This window comes from Helobdella robusta (genome assembly GCF_000326865.2).
Source record: "Helobdella robusta unplaced genomic scaffold HELROscaffold_12, whole genome shotgun sequence".
In the NCBI taxonomy this organism is placed as follows: Eukaryota; Metazoa; Annelida; class Clitellata; order Rhynchobdellida; family Glossiphoniidae; genus Helobdella; species Helobdella robusta.
Genome location: NW_008703664.1, coordinates 795,177 through 817,497, shown reverse-complemented (window position 1 = coordinate 817,497; position 22,321 = coordinate 795,177). Strand labels below are relative to the sequence as shown.

At 29.7% G+C, this 22,321-nt stretch overlaps 1 protein-coding gene across 1 annotated transcript in view; it reads left to right on the top strand.

Annotated features, from left to right (window-relative positions):
• Window positions 1-20,507, top strand: part of HELRODRAFT_156368 (hypothetical protein) — a gene marked incomplete at both ends in the record, with an annotated part of 37,450 nt that extends 16,943 nt beyond the window's left edge. Inside the window, 34 exons of the mRNA XM_009013478.1 lie at window positions 49-161; window positions 1,490-1,558; window positions 2,090-2,333; window positions 2,573-2,763; window positions 2,861-3,103; window positions 3,883-4,017; window positions 4,377-4,637; window positions 4,955-5,038; window positions 5,526-5,666; window positions 6,271-6,439; window positions 6,570-6,786; window positions 7,153-7,252; window positions 7,871-8,019; window positions 8,819-9,059; window positions 9,226-9,444; window positions 9,888-9,972; window positions 10,113-10,297; window positions 10,394-10,608; window positions 11,236-11,334; window positions 11,571-11,691; window positions 11,913-12,266; window positions 12,481-12,640; window positions 12,770-12,846; window positions 13,471-13,607; window positions 13,727-13,916; window positions 14,034-14,213; window positions 14,325-14,437; window positions 17,670-17,724; window positions 17,887-17,981; window positions 18,123-18,224; window positions 18,383-18,436; window positions 18,882-19,028; window positions 19,435-19,582; window positions 20,382-20,507. Coding sequence (XP_009011726.1) covers window positions 49-161; window positions 1,490-1,558; window positions 2,090-2,333; window positions 2,573-2,763; window positions 2,861-3,103; window positions 3,883-4,017; window positions 4,377-4,637; window positions 4,955-5,038; window positions 5,526-5,666; window positions 6,271-6,439; window positions 6,570-6,786; window positions 7,153-7,252; window positions 7,871-8,019; window positions 8,819-9,059; window positions 9,226-9,444; window positions 9,888-9,972; window positions 10,113-10,297; window positions 10,394-10,608; window positions 11,236-11,334; window positions 11,571-11,691; window positions 11,913-12,266; window positions 12,481-12,640; window positions 12,770-12,846; window positions 13,471-13,607; window positions 13,727-13,916; window positions 14,034-14,213; window positions 14,325-14,437; window positions 17,670-17,724; window positions 17,887-17,981; window positions 18,123-18,224; window positions 18,383-18,436; window positions 18,882-19,028; window positions 19,435-19,582; window positions 20,382-20,507 — 5,219 coding nt within the window. The remainder of the gene's footprint in view (window positions 1-48; window positions 162-1,489; window positions 1,559-2,089; window positions 2,334-2,572; window positions 2,764-2,860; window positions 3,104-3,882; window positions 4,018-4,376; window positions 4,638-4,954; window positions 5,039-5,525; window positions 5,667-6,270; window positions 6,440-6,569; window positions 6,787-7,152; window positions 7,253-7,870; window positions 8,020-8,818; window positions 9,060-9,225; window positions 9,445-9,887; window positions 9,973-10,112; window positions 10,298-10,393; window positions 10,609-11,235; window positions 11,335-11,570; window positions 11,692-11,912; window positions 12,267-12,480; window positions 12,641-12,769; window positions 12,847-13,470; window positions 13,608-13,726; window positions 13,917-14,033; window positions 14,214-14,324; window positions 14,438-17,669; window positions 17,725-17,886; window positions 17,982-18,122; window positions 18,225-18,382; window positions 18,437-18,881; window positions 19,029-19,434; window positions 19,583-20,381) is intronic.
• Between the last annotated feature and the right edge of the window lie 1,814 nt (window positions 20,508-22,321).

Genomic DNA, 22,321 nt, shown 5'->3' with positions numbered 1-22,321 from the left:
TCTGTGGTGGTGTTGTTATTGATTAATATGCCTGGTTAAACTTTGCAGGGTCAAAATTGAAAGAGGCAAATGATCAACAGCAGTTCAACAGAAATGTTGAAGATGTTGAGATCTGGCTAGGAGAAATAGAAGGACAATTAACTTCAGAAGATTTCGGAAAGGTAGACAAGTTTGGAAATATTTAAAATTTTTTTTTTTTTATTAGTCTTTATTATTGCAGCTCTGACATACGCAGAACCACTTACAATGTTACAGATATATAATCTATATATCTTTATTATGTTCTTCATATCTTCATCCATTGATATGAAGCAGCCATCTTCTCCACAAAGGCTGTTTATTCTTTTCACACGACGTACACATGTATTTATGTGCACGCGCAAGCACCGCATCATATACGCTGAGTATATTATAGCCATTGAAATGTTTGACTCAGCACGCATTTGAACCACTGAGTCATCTCGCCGGCCAACATGCGACAACTTACGTCGTCTACCCATTTACCATCCTCGAAAGGATGGACGGCTGGGTTGACTGGGGGTCGGCTACTCCCAGTAGCTGTAAAAACTGCAGAATTCGAACCCGGGTCGTGGGAGTGGCGGACACGCTAACCACTCGGCCACGAGACCCAAGTATGTTCGGGTCGAGGATAGTTAGAGACCATCGACAAGACTAGGTTCAGAGTAGTCAACAACGCACATAGTCTGTGAATACGTGATAAACAACATATTTTTTAAATATTCGAACCCGGTCACTGCACTCACTGCGAAGCAGCAACAGGCTACTTTAACCACTAGGCCATCAAAATACTTAAATACTTATTTGTTTGAAACTTTAAAGATTAATTGGCAACTGGCTATTTGAATAAATTAGTTTATTGAAATCTACTATGTTAAACTTGTACATATCTAGAAAAGTCTGTCAGCATAGAGATATAACGCTGTAAACAGACTTTGTTTCCTGATAGGGATTATCATGGTAGTAGAAAATGTCATAAAATGACGTATCACATTAGATCTATAAAAATGCATTTTTGTAAACATGGTTTTTTTAATATAATTTTTACTTTTTAAACAATTTAAATGTTCCAATAAAATAATCAAAAATGAGCGAACAATTTGCATTGTTAGCTAACAAATTGAATTGAAAAAATAAATTTAAAGTTTATTATATCCAATAGCTGCGTAACAAAGTCAGCAATGTTGAAACAAGCATAGAATTTTTAGACTATAATATATTTATACGAGTTTGTGTACATATGTGTGTAAAACAATTCAGTTGATCTCAAAAATTATTAGTTCTGAGTCAAAAGGACAATGATCACAGATTTTGTATACAAATTATGGATGTGTAGACAATTTTTTCCAAAATATTCCTAATCATTAAAGAATGAGGCTTTTTTTTAATTTTACAGACAATAACTTTGTTTAAAAAGGTGCCTCGTTTATAAATATGTTTTTTATATTGAAAAACTTTTCATTTATTCAAGGATTTGACTAGTGTGCAAAACCTGCAAAAGAAACATTCTCTGTTGGAAGCAGATGTAGCTGCCAGGCAGGTGAGTCAAAAATTTCCACAATTTTTTTCGATTTTTAATGGTATTTCGAATTCAGTCATAATTTAAAATGCTAAAAAGGCAAGATTTTTTATTTTTTCATTCATTCATTCATTCATTTTTGTCTGTTAATCATTTATTTGTTTGTTTACTCATTTATTTATAACACTGTAACTGATTGAGAATTGTGAGAAGGAGCTTTATTATTTTGAGACAATTTTTTAAAAAAGCTTTTTGAAAAAAGGATTTCCCAAGGTAATAAATTGGTATTTTAGTGTCACTAATAAATGCCATCAAAATAAAAACAAATCATGCAAAATCAACCGATCTGACAGCAAAATAAACTCGAGAACAAACCATATTAACAAGATGAAATTAAAAAAAAATAAAGGCATATCTGTATAATAAATTAGGATTATAGTTATAAAATATTTAAATAGAGTACAGATTTATTAGTTAAAATTAAATTTCAAAACCAAAAACCTTGGAGACCTTGGAGATTTATATTTTCCAAACTCAATTTCACCATTCCAGGATCGAATTGACAGCATCACTCAGGCTGCTGATCAGTTTGTTCAAACAGGTCATTTTGATGCTGACAATATTAAGGCAAAACAATTGCACCTAATTGAAAGATACAGAGCTCTTCATGAACCAATGCAGTTGAGGAAACTGAAGCTGAGAGATGCTCTCAGGTTGCAGCAGTTTTTTAGGGATATCGAAGATGAAGAGGATTGGATCAGAGAGAAGGAACCCATTGCTGCTTCTACAAATAGAGGTATTAATTGGTATTAGAGGTATTAATTAATTATGATTAAATTTAAGAGAATTATTAATGTGTTAAAAAATGGTAATCCCAAGTTAGGTTTCATAATGAAAATGACTTTGTGTTGAAAAATGATTGTCATCTACAAAAATCAAAATTTTTGCCTACAATGTTTTGTTTTTTCATGCTAATCTATATTAATTTTTAGTTTTCATTATGTTTATACCTGTAACAATTTTTCCTTTGCACAGGTCGGGATTTGATTGGTGTCCAAAATTTAATAAAAAAACACCAAGCTTTGCTAGCCGAAATATCAGGCCATGATAGCCGAATCACTTCTGTATGTTCTCAGGGTGAAAATATGGTAAAAGAAGGCCATTTTGCTGCTGATGATATAATTAGGAAGGTCAAGGAACTAAGAGACAAATGGGAAATTTTAAAGGTAAATATTTTGTTATTAAAAGTATGTTTATATTATTAAAATTAAATTATCTTGCATGAAGAAATTTTTAAAATACTTCTCCAATTATTTGTTATAGAACAAAGCCAGCAAACGTAAAGAGGATTTGGATGATTCTTTGCAAGCCCAGCAGTACTTTGCAGATGCCAATGAGGCTGACAGTTGGATGCGTGAAAAGGAGCCAATTGTTGGCAACACAGACTATGGAAAAGATGAAGATTCAGCAGAAGCACTTTTGAAAAAACATGAAGCCCTAATGTCAGATCTTGATGCTTATGGAACCGTCGTTGAACAACTCAAGGAACAAGCCCAACAATGCAAAGTACTTTTAGATTAGAAGTGTTTTATTGTTGGTTTGTTTAATAGCTGTAACTTTTCATATCACTATGTAAAAATTTTTCACTGTTCATTCGTTCACTGTTTTGGACATTTTTAAAATTATGTATACAATTTACTAAGGTCTCAAAATTATGAAAATGAGGGTATGCAGTTAATCTTTGAAACCATATTGTTGCATGTAGTAAAATGGTTGAGAAGTTAGCACTACCGTGTCTCACGCTGTTATTACATAATGACACTTGTTCGAATACTCTCTATGAATCTCTAAGATGATCGATCATGCACCATGAGCATATGATGAGGTTAGAAAGATTTAAGGTCTTACACACTCTTTCAAAGTTCCAAGAAATCAACAGCACACAAACAGCGTACATGAATGCATACTTAAAGACGTATGATACGCAAGGTATGTGATAGAATGGGATCGTTTTTTAACATTCGAACTTGGTTACTGTATGCACTGCTAAGCAGGACCAGGCGTCTTTAAACACTAGACCATCACTCATTCCATTCAAATATGTGCTTGCATATGCATATGAAATGTGTGAGTACATTGTGGGGTGTGGATGGTACAAGCCTTTGTGACACGAAAGTTTATCCTTAAAGTTTTGTGCATGTCAAAGCTGCATATTAAAGATCAAAACAAAAAAAATGCGTTTTCTGCAGTTGACGTTGTTTTAGTTGGTTCTATGTCATCAAATTACAGCTTCTCTAATTACTTGCTATACATGCATGATTATTCCAAACACCTAAATGAAACAGCAACAAGAGGCACCTGTTATTGATGACATTGGTAAAGAATGTGTTGTTGCCTTGTATGACTATCAAGAAAAAAGTCCAAGGGAAGTTTCTATGAAGAAAGGAGATATTTTAACACTTCTAAACAGTGCTAATAAGGTTAGCAACTTTAATGTAATTTTCAAACGTCTGTTATCTGTATATCCATATTTCAACTATAGATATCAATTACATTATTCATTATTGTGGTTATATAACTTAAAATTTTTGAATGGGTTTTATCCATTGTGTGATCATCAAATTTGATTTAAACTTAAACAGGTTTATAATATAATTCCCTGACAATACAATATGTGGTTATATAAAAAGTTTTAGCATTATTTTATCATTTAAAGTTATTTACTTTGTGTTTTTATCTTGCTGTTCTGCCAAACTTTTTTCAACATATTCAAAGTTATGTTTATCGTTATCACTTCCAAATGCTCCTTTAATTTCTTTCAACTTAAATTTATTTATAGGATTGGTGGAAAGTAGAAGTTAATGATAGACAAGGCTTTGTACCTGCTGCTTACGTCAAAAAAATTGATTCCAATCTAACAGCATCACAAAGTAACTTGGCAGATGAATATACCATATCAGTCAGACAAGGGCAGATAGAAAATCAATATAAAAATCTCTTGGACCTTGGCAACCAGAGGAAAGAGAAGTTGGATGAATCTTGTAAAGCCTACCAACTTGTTAGAGAAGCTGGAGAGTTGGCGCAATGGATTGCAGATAAGGTTTATTTTTTACCTTTCAGCTTTTAGCTCTGTATAACTTATTTGATTATATATATATATATATATATATATATATATATATATATATATATATATATATATATATATATGTTGGTAATAGACCATAATTTTTACAATATTCTATAAATTCTACCGAATGTTTGGTAGTTTACAAATATTCGGTAGAATTTATAGAATATTGTATATATATATATATATATATATATATATATAATTTAAACAAAATGGCAAAAGCATATTTATCTCTTTTTTGGCTTGTTACCATGTCATTAAATTTTTTTATGAAATTCACGTAGGAAACTGTGGTTAAAACAGATGAAGATATTGTTGATTTAGAACAAGTAGAAGGAAAGCAAAGAAAATTTGATGACTTCAGAAAGGTTATAAATCAAATTAAATGTTTCAAATGTTTTTTTTTTTTGAGATGTCATATTTGAATTATAAACAACAAATGCACTATGAGTAAACTTTGAGGTACACTAACTGTTACTTATGAATTGTAGATGAAACTTTCTTATATGAAACTTTGTTGAGTATGCCAAAGGTTCAGAATGTCTGTTTGGAAGTAGTAAGTTTAATGAAGCTCTGTTTTTTAAACAGTGAAGATAAAAAGTGGAGGCTTATTATTTCTAAAACATTCAATTTAATGTCACGTCGTTGCATATAAGTTTTTGTAACTTTACTGGTGAGTTGGTGTGTTATTTCAAAAAATAAACAAATTGCTTACAAACAACGCCCTCACATGTCTACCTGTTCCAGTGTAGTGGTTTTAACTGCATTCAGTTGCTCAGTATTATAATGCACATCTTTCTGCACACAAATTATTTTTAACATTTCAATACAGTGAAGTGTTAATTAAACCTGCAGGATTTAAAAGCTAATGAGGCTCGTCTAGAAGAACTGAAAACCGTGGCTCAAAGATTAACTGCAATGGGACAAACTGAGGCTGCAGAAAAAATTAGGATACAAATTGATGACCTAAACCAAAGATGGGCAGCTTTAGAGCAGGTTTGTAATTGTTCATTTTGCAAACTTTCATCAGTGCGTCAATTATATTGTTTAATTTTCAAACATTTTTTACAAACTGTTTCATATTGAACTCCCAACACACACCATATGCCAATTAATTAAACAGAAAAACTTTTTTTGGCCTGGTGTCCCAATCATCAGTTTAACATTTTCATTTAAATCTATAAAACAACAGTTATAAATTATAGTAGCCATGGTAACCAAAAAGGGAAAATAAAATAACTAACTTAAAATAATATATATTGAAAAAAGGCGAAAATATACAAAACACTTGGAAAGCTTTCATTGGTGTAAACCTTGGGTTAATATTTGTAGAAAAGGCTGAAAAAATTAAGAAGTAAATACTGGTAAGATGCAATTTCTATAATGAGATTGTTTAAGCATGTAGAAAAAAATTACAAAACCTTAAAAATTTTGAGTAAGAGAACAAGTTCACATGCCTAAATTTTACAAATTGTTTAAAATTTTTGTTTGAAAATTAGAAAATTTGATGTGCAAATATTGTTTTTTTTTTTACTTTTTAATAACTCTCTTTGAACCACACTTGTTCAAGTCTGAAATAAGAATGTTTTTTTTAATGAAGGTGACACAAGAAAAAGCCCAAACACTTGGTAGTGCTTATGAAGTTCAACGTTTTCACCGTGACGCTGATGAAACAAAAGATTGGATTGAGGAGAAGGAAAATACTTTGAAGTCACCTGAATTCGGAAATGATTTGGCAACTGTTCAACGTCTTCAAAGGAAGCACGAAGGTTATTTATTTCTACTAAATTTTTTGTTTGAAGTAGTTCAGTTCCTTTTACACTTTTGTTTGTTTCAATTTTAAATTTTCTGATCAAATTATTTAGAGCAGATTAATTATATTTTTAATGTTTTGTTCAGGTCTTGAAAGAGATTTGGCAGCAATAAATGAGAAAGTGAAAGACCTTGATAGTACAGCTGCTCGTCTTATGCAAACTCATCCTGATCAAGCTCAAACAATTTTTGACCATCAAGCAGAAATATTAGATAAATGGAATTCATTAGTCAAGAATTCTGATAGTCGAAAAGCAAAATTACTTGACTCGTATGACCTTCAACGGTTCTTGAGTGACTTCAGGTTTTTATTTTTTAGAGGAATTTAATTTGAAATAAAATTTTTGACAATTTCATAGGTTCGTATATAAATATCACTTCATGGCTTTTTTTTAAATTCAAATGCAGTCATCGCTTTTTAAACAAATGAATTTTAAGTTTGTTCTAAGCAACAGTTTTTGAGAAGGGACCTCATTTTAAACATTTATATATGATTATTATTAGAGCATTTATATAAGGCTCTTTGTAGGCGAGCTCCTCAAAATTCTGATTAAAGGGTATATTAAATTTTTAAGGTGTTGTTGGCCATAATAAATTTATCTTATTATTGTTACAGTCATTCTTATTACATGAATGCACATTTATGCACATTATTCGTGCACATTTCTAGAGACCTCATGTCGTGGATCAAAAGCATGACTACCCTTGTTTCGTCTGATGAACTGGCAAAAGATGTCACTGGTGCAGAAGCTTTACTTGAAAGGCACAAAGTTGGCATTTATTATTAAATAACCTAATTTGTATAATTCTCATGAAGTCATCAAATATCCCATTTAATATTCCTGTTGCGTTTTTAAATGTCAATTTTTCAAATTATCATATTGGTGTAAATATAAGTGCGCTTATATAACAATTATTTCACCGGAAAATCCTTGCATGTGAAGCAATTTATTGGTTTATGTGATTCTAATATATTTGCTCTGGTGAAGCATGAGTAATATTGGTAAATATTCTTCAGTTTCAAAAGTAATGAGACGAAAATAAATGTGGGGATGAGGATTTTAACTTGAAATAAATAGTTTATATATATTTGTTTGCCAGCATTTAACAAGAAGTGGTTAAAGTTTTAAAATTGAGATGTGAGGTTGAAAATATTTTTCGAAAGTTAAACAGTTCATAAATTATTAAAACACCTTTTTTGATAGTAGGTGAATAGGAAATTTATGCTATAAAGTTTATCTCTAGTGGAGATTTTTACATATATTGAATGGGAAAATTATGCTATAAAGGTATCTCTCACACAGAATTTTGCATTTATACTTTGTTTTGTTTTAATAATAAAAAACTAAAATATGTTTTTATTGTCAATTTTGTAAATGAAATAATAGGAACATAAAATGGAAATTGATGCTAGAAACGGCACTTTCCAAGCTTTTGAACTGTTTGGAAATCAATTACTGCAAAAAAATCACTATGCTGCCACAGAAGTTAAAAATAAACTTGATGAATTAAGAGTTGCTAGAGGTAACCTTGAAAAGTCAGTAATTTTTTTTGTTTTTATGATTTTTTCTACATGAATTTAGTTTAATTTTAACATAAAATCATTTATAATATCTTAATATTGTTTTTATAATTTTTATCTGTCTTCATCTTCTCTCTTTTAGATTATTTTACCTAAAACCTTAGTTGTTTTTTTAACTGTCATTTTTCTGACTATACCCACTGTGCCTAGTTCCAATGGCACATGTTAAGCTCTTCTACTTTTTCTTTCCTGTAAGTTTGAACCTACCTTTTTGAATTTTATTTTTTATATCTCAGTTTTTTATTTAAAATTTAAATTTATGTATACAGTTTACATAAATTTTGATCATTGTCACATATTCTGCTTTTATATTGCTTCATTGTTTTCATCAGTCCACTGAATTATTTTGATCCACATACACTAAAACTCTGTCTTTTCGAATTTATATTCATTTTTTTTAAAGACTATGATTATAGATTTCCATTTTCTAATCTACCATTTTCACATTTGTAATTTTTCTTTTCACTTTAACTATTGTCTGTTTTCTCAAAAATAATGCTTTATACATTATCACCTTTTTCCTGATTACTTTCATTAAAAAATCTTATTTCCTATTTATGAAAAGCCCTCTTGATGCACATATTTTTGCCAGAAATAGAAATGTTTTCAGTTGTTTTTTCAAACATTTGTCATTTTTAAACAAATATTTTAAGCTAAGTTTTAATTGAATTCATTATTGAATTTTACAAAAGGATATTGTTATATTGTTGAAATTGGTAATGGTTAAAGTTTGTTAAATGTTCTATATTAATAGAGCCTGGATAGAGAGGAGAGCAAAGCTAGACCAATGTTATGAGCTGCAACTGTTCAACAGAGACTGCGAACAAGCAGAAACCTGGATGGCTGCAAGGGAAGCATCTCTTGAGGACAGTGGAGATGGGACAGGAGACAGTGTTGAAGCCCTTTTGAAAAAACATGAAGATTTTGATAGGGCAATCAGTTCACAAGAAGAAAAGATTGCAAATCTACAACAATATGCTGATCAATTAGTCAGGGTTATTAATCATGATTTTATTTTGCCTGTGAAATGTTAGATGTTCATACAATTACATTACCAGTGTTTAAAGGCACACGTCATAAATTATAGTTCCAGTGCAGTAGAACAATTTCTGCCAAAATTTTTTGGCGCTAGCTGTTCATAACGGTATTTTTCTCTTTTAGGATGGACATTATGACACAGCAGGAATAGAGAACAGACGAGATGAAGTTCTAGAGAGGTGGAAGAAATTGAAAGAAGCATTGCTCGAAAATCGTGCCAAGCTTGGTGAAGCTCAATCTCTGCAGCAGTTCTCCAGAGATGTTGATGAAATGGAGATTTGGATCAATGAAAAGTTACAAACTGCAATGGATGAATCCTACAAAGATCCTTCTAACATACAGGTTTCACTAGCTTTACTTTATTATCAAAACGTAACATGTAATAACTTTACTGAGCTGAATTTACATTTTTCCATTACAAAAAGTTTCAGAGGTTATGTTATGTTCGTAACCTTATCAGCCTATGTTTTTTTACACTACTTACTGGTCCACAACGTATAATTTATATTATCACAGGCACTTTGATTTTTATAGTACAACTTTGGTTAATTCAGGTTTTAGTTGATTATTCCAGATTCAATAAATAATAAACGTAAGTTTAAAAAAAATCATTTGAAAAAATTGCATCTAATGGTGAACAAAAGGATCAAAACTTGATAAACAAATACATAAAACATTTATACTTTCAAAGCTTTAATAATTTTTTTTGGACCCAAAATAAGACTTGTAAATTTAAAATATTTTTAATTTGAATAAAGTCTTTAATGATGCTGTTTTTCATAAAGGCCAAGCATCAAAAACATCAAGCATTTGAATCAGAACTTGCCGCCAATACTGACAGAATTCAAGCAGTTTTGAAGATGGGAGAAAGTAATTCTATTTTACTTTTACTTTATATGTTCAACGTATTTTATTTAAGAAACTTTCACTTTGTTTCTTATCCATTTTTCGTTATCAAAATTTGAACTTCTCTGTTATAAATACAGAAGAAATGTTAATTTAAATAACAGAATTAATAGAAAAAGATCAGTGTGCTGGATCTGAAGATGCAGTTAGGGAGCGTGTGCATAAACTTCTTGGGGACTGGCAGTTTCTCACAGGAAAGTCAGGAGAGAAGGGAGATAAATTGAAAGAGGCTAACAGGCAGCGTATGTACACTGCGGCTGTCAAAGATTTGGAGTTTTGGCTTGGAGAGGTAAATAAAAATAATTTTTTTATTTTTTGTTTCAGTCATCATGCATAATTTCATAATTTATTTTAAACTATTTAATTGCCTTATGACGTCTTCTAGGTGGAACACATGTTAGAAGCCGAGGATTATGGCAAAGATCTGGCCACTGTTCAAAATCTTGTTCAAAAACATAAGCTGCTGGAAGCTGACATTCAAACTCACGATGACCGCGTTAAAGATTTAAATGATCAGGCAGATGCTTTCATTGATACAGGGATGTGGGACACTGAAAATATAAAAGAAAAGAAACAGTCCATCAATGAAAGATATGAAAGGTTGGATACAAAAATCATTTGTTATTAATCGTAATCAAAAGCGTTCGTTGATTGTTTGATAAATTACCTCATATAAATAATTTTTTTATCCAGTGCCCATTTACAACTTTTGATGAATTGCATTTTAAAAATTAAGTTTTTTCTGAGATAGCTGATGATGGTAGTAAGTGTTATTTGTTTCAACCCGCAGCAGAGTTTTTGATTACATTTTGGTCATTGAATAACTGAATAATTGAATATCAGCCATTATTAAAAATTAGTTTAAGCTGGGCTGTTGAAAATGTAGATGTTTTTACTGCTTTGGTTTTAAGGTTTTTTTTAATTAAAAACATAAATAGGTTTATTATTTGCTAATCCTTTTTTAACCTTTGTTAATTTTTTATTTAGCATATTACAATTGCTTCCATTTAGACCAATATTTTTATTTGTAATTTTATTCAAATTATTTTTCACTTAACTAATTTTGAACATCTTTTAAATCATAAACTTGTGAGTGTAGAGTAGACAAATCTAAATGAGGAATAATTATTTTTACTTAGTGTCTTTATGCATATAAATTTATATATTTATAAATGTGTGTTTAAAGTTTTAAAAATTTGCTGGTTAATATTTAATTGAAATGAACAGGGTGAGAACGTTGGCAGCCCACAGGAGAACTCGTTTGAATGAGGCTCAAACACTCCATCAGTTCTTCAGAGACATTGATGATGAAGAGGCATGGATCAAGTATGTCATTTATTCTATATTTCATAATATAACGTAATATAATACTTTGTGGTAAATATTACTAGTCTTGAAACGATATTAACGTATTTTATATATTCATGCAAACTTCATGGGTTGATCCTATTACCAATATTATATGATAGGTCAGAAAGAATCAAGCTCAAGCTACCTATGTACACACACATATATATATTTATTTATATATTTATTTATTTATTTGAAATATTTCATCACAGGGAAAAGAAGTTACTAGTTGGGTCGGATGACTATGGTAGAGACTTGACAGGTGTTCAGAACCTGAGGAAGAAGCACAAGAGATTGGAAGCTGAGTTATCAAGTCACGATCCCTCTATACAGGTATGCAAAGAGTTACTTCCTTTTCCCTGCTTTCAGTCATTTTGATTCTTATTGGATTCTCGTATTTTTTTCTACTTTTTGTTTCTCATATTTACTTACTGTAAAAATAGTTTTTTTCATCTTATCATTAAGGACCTTTTCATTTGAAACCAGAACAAAACATCATAGTCAATTTTTTAAATTGTGTTAATGTGTAATGTTTTATTTGAAACAAATGACAGTCCGTTCAAGACACTGGTGAAAAACTTATGGCTGACTCCAGTCTGATGACTTCTGATATCCAACAAAGGGTCAATCAACTAGGGGCTAACTGGGATGAATTGAAAGAGTTAGCTAAGAATAGAGGGAAAAAGCTTGATGAGAGTTTGGCTTACCAACAGTTTGGTGCAAGCATTGAAGAGGAGGAAGCCTGGATAAATGAGAAACAGCACTTACTTTCTGGTGATGACTATGGAGATTCGCTAGCTGCAGTTCAGGGGCTTCTGAAAAAGCATAATGCATTTGAAACAGATTTCAAGGTGCATGAAGACAGGTGCAATGAAATTACAAAGGAAGGTGGCAAGCTCATTTCAGAAGTCAGTTGCCTGTTTGTTTATATGTTTGTAGCTTGTTCATTCTTATGCTTTTGTAATTGATTGTTCGCTTGTATGCTTGTGTTTGTATGCTTTCTTGGCTATTTTGCAAAAAATCAAATTAATTATCTTGTTTAAAAATAAAAGTTTTAGTAAAATTAATTTTTATTTCAGTGAAATATTGGAGTAACAACCAGCAAAATTAATTTATTTGCAGGGTAATCACAATGCTGACAACATTAAGCAACGTTGCCAGACTCTTAAGGCCAAACTGGAATCACTACAAGGGGCAGCAAATGATCGCAAAACCAATCTTGTTGATAATTTTGCTTTCCTCCAGTTTATATGGAAAACCGATGTCGTAGAAAGCTGGATTGGTTCGCTCAAAATTATTTTTCATCTTTTGTTTTTGTGTAATGATATTGATAATTTTGTGTTCACAGAATATTTTTTTTATTTAATATTTTATGGTTATGTTTTGTTAATGTAAGTAATATAATATGCAGCTGATAAAGAAGCACAAGTAAGATCAGAGGACTACGGACGAGATCTTTCATCAGTGCAGACTCTCTTAACTAAACAGGTTGCTTTTTCTTTTATATACATGCGTATATCTTCACATGTTTACATGCTTTGAATTATTTAATGAATTTGTAATGTTAAAACGTTTGAAATTAAGAATGTTGAGATTTATAATGTTGTTATGGTTTACCTTGAGCTAGTTGGTTGGTGTTCAAAATATTTTTAGCGGGCATGAAATTACAAGGTTTGATGAGGCCACACCAGTTTCAAAGAATTATTTTAGTGATCTAGAAATCGAAATGATAATTACGAAATTAATTTTTATATAAATTATAGGCTAATTGTTGTATAAATTAAATAAAAAGTTAATTGGGTTGAATCAAAAAAATTTCAAGAAAAGCTAAATACAACTGTTTCTTGAAAATCCAAATTTGCTTCTATAACTTTGTTTAACTGTCATTTCTTTACTAACGGTCCTGCTTTAACTATCATCTTTGTTATGCATTATATTTGCATTCAATGTTTATTACACCCATGTCTATAAGATTAAGCAATTAACTTCATAGCAATAACCCTAAAGTTATTAGTTTTTGGGAAACTCATAAATTTGTTTTCCTATTTTCATCGTTTGTACAGCAATTTTTCAATTTTTTTAGAAAAATTACTTGAAATAATTGCAATACAGGAAACATTTGATGCTGGCTTGCAAGCATTTGAGAAAGAGGGAATCCAGACCATCACCTCATTAAAAGATCAACTTATTTCTTCGAAACATTCACAAACACCAGCAATTGAAAAAAGATATAATGACGTTATCTCAAGGTTGGTTATATAAAAATAATAAGTGTTGGGCGATTTTTTTATGTAAGTTTAATTTCTACTGCTAGTGAAGGACCGATGAATATTTTTCACATGCTTCTTTTACTATATACACCTAATAGATGGCAAAGATTGTTACAAGATTCTGATGCTCGCAAGCAGAGGCTTCTTCGTCTGCAGGAGCAATACAGGCAGGTCGAAGATTTGTATTTGACATTTGCTAAAAAGGCATCAGCTTTTAATTCCTGGTTTGAAAATGCTGAAGAAGATCTGACGGATCCTGTAAGATGCAATTCCGTTGAAGAAATTAAAGTTGGTCTTTGTGTGCTATCTCATTTTCATAATTTGGCAGATCATTTTTGTTCTTTTTCAGAAACTTTCAAGATTTGTGCGATATCATTACATTTGTACATACATATATATTAACAGGCTCTAAGAGAAGCTCAAGATCAGTTTAAAGCTTCTTTAAGTACTGCAGAATCAGATTTTAATCAATTGGCCCAGTTGGATAAGCAAATCAAAAGTTTCAACGTAGGCCCTAATCCATATACCTGGTTCACAATGGAAGCTCTTGAGGATACGTGGAGAAACCTTCAGAAGATCATCCAGGTTTATTACAAATTTTCGAGCTAGGCAAAATTTTCATTGTATTTATCAGGACAGTTATGTCAATATATAATTGTTATTTTGAGATATTTGATATTTGTTTTTTTCCGTCAGGAAAGAGACATGGAGCTAGCCAATGAGCAACACCGCCAAGAAGATAATGATGCCTTGAGAAAGCAGTTTGCTGTGGCTGCCAATGCTTTCCATCAATGGCTTACAGACACTAGGTTCGTTTGCTTGTAATAACGTCAACTTTTCCTATTGGAACATAATTTTAACTATTAAATTTCAAAATGTTTAAATGAATTAGTTTAAATGTATGATTTATGGCATCAAAATGATAAAAAAGCTTTTTGTCAAGAAGACAAAAACTGCTTTTGCAAACAAGAAACAAATTGAAAACTTGATTTCCTAATAGTTATTAATTTTAGGGATTTTGCAATTGCCAATAGTTATTATGACATTCTTTTTTGGTTTTGACTTTTCAGAAAAAAATTAAGAAAAAAAAGACTGCTTTATCTCGTTTTATTGTTTTGATTACCTTTTCCATTAGTTCCGTCCAATATCCAATTCACAGTTCAGTCCAAAACTTTCCGTCAACAGACTTTTTTGAACCACTTAGTCTTTAATGCTTGAGTTTATTGCAAACAATTAAGCTTTTTTTCTTTACGTTATATTCAGGAGTTTTACAGGTTTACATTTAAATCTTGTTATTGAAAGAACTAGAATAAATAATTTTTACATAGATAAAAGGGAGCCTGAAAATGAACTATAAATTATTTATAATACGAAATTAAGTTGAATTATACCATCTATAGTTTAACAAAAAATTAAAAATATATTATAGGATTAGATGTGTAATAAAATGATTGAAGAAGCAATAAAATTTTTGAATTTGTACTGAATATTTATTATAATAATATTAAGAATATTTTTTATTTATATATATATTTAATTTATATAATTTTCTAGTGATTTTAATAATATCAGACTTTATAATTTTAATTTATATTATATAATTTTTTTATATATAATATTATTTATTTAGTTTTTTCAAGTTTTTTATGTTTTACATCTTAAGTAATTAGTTAATGAATTAAAATGTTTCATGTTTTCAGACTCTGGCTACTTGACGGGTTATTCCTCAAACTTCTCCCTTATTAGATTCACAATTATATTATTATCTAGCTTTTTCGTTTCTTATCAGACTTCCAATTAAGTTGTTAAATACTTGGCATGCTTTATTATATTGCTATATCTTGCTTCAATTATATAGCATGTTGTTGGCTATTCTTATTATTAGTATTGGTAAAATTTGATACATAGATCAATTGAAATGTCTTATTTCGTGTTTTCTTTCATTATTATTACTAGATTGATACGTAATTTTAATTTGTGGTTGCGGTATATATACCAATTTTCAGTATTCATGACATTGACTGCTTGTTTACAGGTTGCTTGCAATTTTAGAAAAAAAATGGAAGTCAATGTTACTAAATTCACAATTGTAGACGTACTGCATGCAAAAATTCCCGCATGTCGTACATGTTAATGCAACGTTATCATTAAAATTCATTCTGTTATGGCTACTCGTTAAAAATATTGAACAACTCTGCAGCATATGCAGCATATTTTGTCTAATAAAACGTATTTGAAGGAGTAAAAGAAGTAAAAGTACGGTTTATGCTTTAAGCTTATTTGTGAATCAACTTTGCTTTGATGTTTAATAAAGCGTACTGATAATGACTCTGATAGTACTAACAACATTTAGTTCAATTCAGTTTTACTTTTTAAATGAAAGAATAAATTTATTATTGATAAAAAAATTCAATATTGAAACACATTAAAAAAATGGTGCAACTAGAGATTTATTTTTTCAGCCATCACGTTTTATTTGGTTTCATTTTAGTTATGAGAAAATCAAAGAATTAATTATTTGGACTCAGTTCAGCTTACATGAACGTTAAACAACTCACTCATACTTAGACTTGCAAATCCATTTTAGAACTTCGATATATATATATATATACATATATACATATATATATATATACATATATATATATACATATACAATATTCTATAAATTCTACCGAATGTTTGGCGTTAATATGGTCTATTACCAATATATATATATATATATATATATATATATATATATATATATATATATATATATATATATAAGCAGGCAGATTCAATACAGTATTAGGCTTTTTCTAACTCTTCAGTTCTTTCCTGAAATTAAGTTCTTCATACAAATTATGATCATTTCTCATTTTATCTCTTGTATCTTCATCTAACATGCAGATGTTGTTATGTATGTTTCAACCAGTTATGTGTTTTGCTCTAGTCAAATATTGCTTTTAGCATAGAAAATTGTTATGTTAACTTTTAATTTACTGTTTTTTAAGTATCACTTTATTGATTGATATGATTTATTTCGTTATATTTTGTACGCACATATAATTTATTAGTATGTTCGTCTTTGGCAGGCTTTAAACTAAAAATAATTTCCTAATGTTTCTTCTTACGCATGGTTCTGGTCTATGTATCTTTTTTGTTGTTTAACAAATGAGTTTAATGAGTTGAATGAGGTTAATCAATGACCTGATTTGTTGTTATCAATTATTTATTTTTCAATAGATACTGGTTGATCCTTACAAACTTCTAGTTTATTTCTCTATGCTCAGTCAGTCATACCAACTATGCATTATTTTCATGCTGTTAATAAATTAGACTAACTTCATTCATTTTCGTTCTTCAAAGTTTTCCAAGTTACTTTATGCACTTAACAACATTATCTGCTTTCTTTTTTTATCATTTGCCTGCTTTTTTAAATCTCTAATTTCGTCGTTGACCACATTTCCAGCTCTGTCACGTTTTTCTATATTTTGCACAAATATAGTTATATACTACCTTGTTGTATTACTTTTTTGTCCATTGCATCAAATCACTTCTTCATCCCTTCAATCTCAAAGGATGTCTTTTTCATTTTCCATCTCAAATGACAACCCACTTACTGCCTTGCCTTGCCCTACCCTTGAGTCTTTCTTAAAATTACTCAAGCATTTTATCCTGTTTATTTCTAGTGACTTATTGCTGTGGTTATTCTTTGAATCTTGGTTTTCTATAATGCTTTGGTCAGCTTTTGCTATTTAACCTAATTTTTCATTCATATAGTTATTAATTAAATTATTTTATTAATTGTTCAGTTTGATTTGGTTATTTTCACTATTTATTAGTCGGCATTATTATTGATTGTTACATTTCTAGATACATTATTCTACCATTTACTAAATTTCATTTTTAGCTATTTGATTTTTTATTTAATTTTTGTTTTTAATATTCCATTTAATATCTTCACTATTCTTATTTTCCTATTGTCCAAAATGTTTTAATCTCATCATTTTTTAACCAATTTTTTTGCAATTTTATGACTTGAAATACGTTTGACAGGGCTGCAATGACAGAAGGTTCAGGAACATTAGAACAACAATTGGAGGCCACAAAGGTTTGATACTTTGATTAACTTAACCTCAAGTTTTACATTTGAGTAACATAAACATGTAAATATATTTTAAAATTTTCCCATAAGTTGCAGATTAGATATAGATTTATGTTTGTTAGGAGATTGCATTTTATGTACATGGTTAAAAAATAAACACTATAACAGAGAAAGTCTGCTGAAGTGAGAGCTCAGAGAAGTTTGCTGAAAAGAATTGAAGAGCTGAGTGCTTCGCTTGAACAGAGGCTTATTCTTGATAATAGGTTGGAAGATTTGGGATTAATTTTTTGAATTCTTGTAGCTTAAATATTTTAAATAGATTTGGTGTTAATTTTTTGAATTCTTGTAGCTTAAATATTTTCAAATTTGTACACTACATACAATGTACAATGTCTTTGTTAAAGGTACACTGAACATAGCACAGTAGGATTGGCACAACAGTGGGATCAGCTAGATCAGTTGGGTATGAGAATGCAACATAACCTTGAACAACAAATTCAAGCCTGGTTAGTGTACTTTATTTGTTCAATGAACTTGTTCAAAAAATGGTATTTAATTATCGAATTGTGAATTTTGCTTCAAAATGTTAAAAATAATGTGTGATGTATTATTTTGTATTAGTAATGCTTTAGGATACATTTGATTTAATTGAATAATATTCTAGCAACCAAAGTGGCGTTACAGAAGATGCGTTGAGAGAATTCAGCATGATGTTCAAGTCAGTATTATCTTCTTGAATATCATACGTTTGTCTTGTCAGTAACTTGTTGTTATTAATGTAGTTTCACAAATTAGCAAGCAAAGCAATTGATTTATTTATTGACAGTCATTAGGTACAGACATAATGTTTTTGGTCTTGAATAAGAATTTGCTGTAATTAATTTAACATAATCTTTTCTGTTTGCTCCGTATATGAAATTTTTCTGTTTCCTTCGTACATGGAATCCTAAGAAACATAGATTGTCTTAATGCTTATTTTATATAACATCTATCCTCTTTGATGAATGGTTTGTTTCAATTTTAAAAAGTGTATGTAGACTAGCAAGGCTTTCTAGAATAATTAGTTTACTTGGTGACCTTTGGAGTTTATTTGATGAAATTGATCACTATAATTTATTCATCGTTTAACTTTAGGAGACTAATTCTAAGATTGAATTTTTCAGACATTTCGACAAAGACAAAACAGGCCGATTGAACCATCAAGAGTTTAAGTCATGTTTACGAGCTCTAGGTAATGATTTGCCAATGGTGGAGGAGGGACAAAGAGACCCCGAGTTTGAAGCCATCCTTGATTTAGTAGACCCCAACAGGTAATTAATTTTGTACAATGATTTTGTTCCTTTTTACCTCATTTATTTTTACAAACATGCGTAAAAACATGTAATCAAATGTCGTGGAATATTTTAAATTGTATTATCTTTTCTATCAGTAGGGATATTAGTGAGCTGATGTTAATATAATTTGGCAAAGACAACAGGTTATATCTTTTAATGTAAGCCCCTGTGTATTTTTCTTGTTCGATTTATTATTTTTTACAAAGCATCACTGAGAGCAAAAATAGTTTTAAAATATTTAAAAAAAACAAATTTTTATATTGCTAAATATAGTAGGTAAAAAAATAAATATAGTCGTCTGTAAAGTTTTGAAAAATTTTTTATGATTTTTAACAATTTGTTTTATTTTAAGTCAAGTTCTTTAAATTTTTCCAACATACAGAGATGGATTCGTTTCGTTGCAAGAGTATATGGCATTCATGATCAGCAGGGAAACTGAAAATGTGCAATCAGCCCATGAGGTTGAAGCTGCTTTCAGGGCTCTAACTACGGGAGACAAGCCATACATTACTTCCAATGAATTGTTTGCTGTAAGTTGTTGAAACTTCTGTTTTTTTGAATGATTATTTGCAACAGCGATGATGAATAATTCTACGACGAGTTTCCCAATCATCTTGACAAAAGTTATAATTAAGAGGGTTATGAATTTTAAAGAATGAATGTTTTTATGTTGGAAGGAAGATAGTGGGGGTCAATATAAAAATTATTCATGTATTATATTAGTTAATTGTTTGTTCATTCATTCATTTTTCTATCTATCTATTTACTTATATTATCTATTTATATAATTAAATAATATATTTATATATGTATATGTATATGTATATATATATATAGGTGTGCGTGTGTGTGTTTATTTATTGAAACATCTCCTGAACAGTTTAACAGAACAATCTCAAGAAAATAATATAATTCTAATAACCTAATCCTTCTCATGTAAATAAATTAAGTGGTGTCCCTAGTCCTAGAAGCCACAAAATTCTGCACAAAGAAATTAGAGATTTTCTGTGTAAATTAACGTGTATATGTCTATATGATTCCTGTTTTGATGTGGATGTAGATGTGGCACAATTGTTTACGAAATCTCAATTGATAAGCGAGATTAAAGATTTATGACGCGTATTCTTAGCGGAATAGCCTTGCGTTTATTGCACACAAAGTTAAATTTGCTGCACGTAAATTTTTTTATCAATTTTTTTGTGATTGAATTTGATTGTCAGTTGCAGTTTGTTTAGATGTTTAAACATTTGTGTGTTTCTGTGTATAACATAAGTGTGAAAATTTGAAAAACTCTATGTGTATTGTGACTTAGTTTTTTTTATTTTTCAGAATTTAACAAAAGAACAAGCTGAGTTCTGTAGGTCTCGAATGAAGCCATATAAAGATTCAACTGGAAGGCAAATTCCCGATACTTACGATTATATATCCTTCACGAAGGATCTTTTCATCAATTAATTATTTGTAACTTTTTATGTTTGTTTAATTTTATAATATGATGCGGTGTATATCAAATTACAGAAATATTACAATTGATTTAGAAAATTTTTTTAATATCCATTTTAATTATATTATACTTAAAAATCACTATGCTTTCTTGAAAAATAATTCATCCATTGTACCATTCGATCTACAAATGGCTTCGCTTTTCGTTTTATTTTTTCTGTGCTTAGATGATTGTACGCACGCATTTTTTTAAAATTACGTATAATAAAAATGATCAATGTCTAACATTTTTCACTCAATAAAAACGTCCGGTATTTGTATTTGCCTAATTTCGATTCAAAAAGACATGCTGTGCGTAAGAGATTTGAGGTAGCGTCACCACCTAAATTTGAAATTAGGTGATAGTGTACAATGTAAGGTAAGTTTGGCGTCTACTTATTTTAAAAAAGGTACAGTTGATGATTTTTCTTTGAGGTTTGTTTAATTTTGATTTGGGCATTAAGACTTCGGTTCTTTGCCCATTTATTTTCTACATGGTTCTTGCTATATGATGCTTTGCTGTCGTCTCACGAAGTGTAAAAGATGACGTGCTGACTTTACAGACACACACTTGAAAGAACCTGGTATAGAAAGGCTAAGGAATTTCGTTGAAGAATCTTGAAGGAACGAATAAATGAATGAATGAAAAAATGAATGAATGGGAACGAATGAATGAATGAATAGGAATGATTGGTCTATTTTAAGAACATTTTAAAAACTACATTTAAAAACCTGTTTTCAACGTTGGCGCTTACGCTTAAGAAAAGATTTTAAGTAAGCAAAGCATGGCAGCAATAAAAGGCACGCGATGTATAAAAAGCCGTTAATTCGTTATAAATTGCTAATCTATTAGCAGGCTAACAGTGTGTTAGTGTACTTGAGTTTATTAATATGAATATATGTGAACAAGTATGTGTGTATAACATGATGGGAATTCGTTTTAGTAATCTGCCAACGAGTTAATCAGAAAATTGTATTTAACTTGAAATAGATAACATGCTTGCAGGTACTTAATCAATGATTTTTATCTGTATTGCACAACGTTGTATGAATATAACAAAGTGATGTTTATGTTTCTAAAAAAAATCGTTAAATATCGTGGATAGTCGTTAGCAGTGTTTAGCTTACGTTGGCTGATTAATTTTTGTCGACGGATAGCTACTGGCTTAGTTTAAGTGATTGTAATATTTTATTTGGCTGCTGACTGTCATTGTTTGTTTTTATTAAGTTTTTTTTATTTAATTTATGTTTGAAAAAAGAAAGAAATAAAACAGCTGTACAAAATTAAAAATATTAAAAATTTTGTTTTTGTTTCCCAAATTTCAATTGCATAGTCGATCTTCTAATTTTCTTTCTTTCTTTATGGTGCTCAGCCATCTTTTGTTTGCGTTCCAAGCTTTTGGTGTTCTTCAAAATATTAAAATATTAAGTTCAGTTGTCATATGCATAGAAGTTAAAAATAAAAATCTTCACTCACTGTTAATAATTAAGTATATTGAAAATCATATATATATATATAAATATATATATATATATATATATATATATATATATATATGTTGGTAATAAACCATAATTTTTACAGTATTCCATAATTAATATAAATTCTACCGAACATTCGGTAGAATTTATAGAATATTGTAAATATATATATATATATATATATATATATATATATATATATATATATATGTGTGTGTGTGTGTGTGTGTGTGTGTGTGTGTGTGTGTGTTTGTGTGTGTGTAATACATTTTTTTTACAAAGATATCAAAGCAACAATTATATTT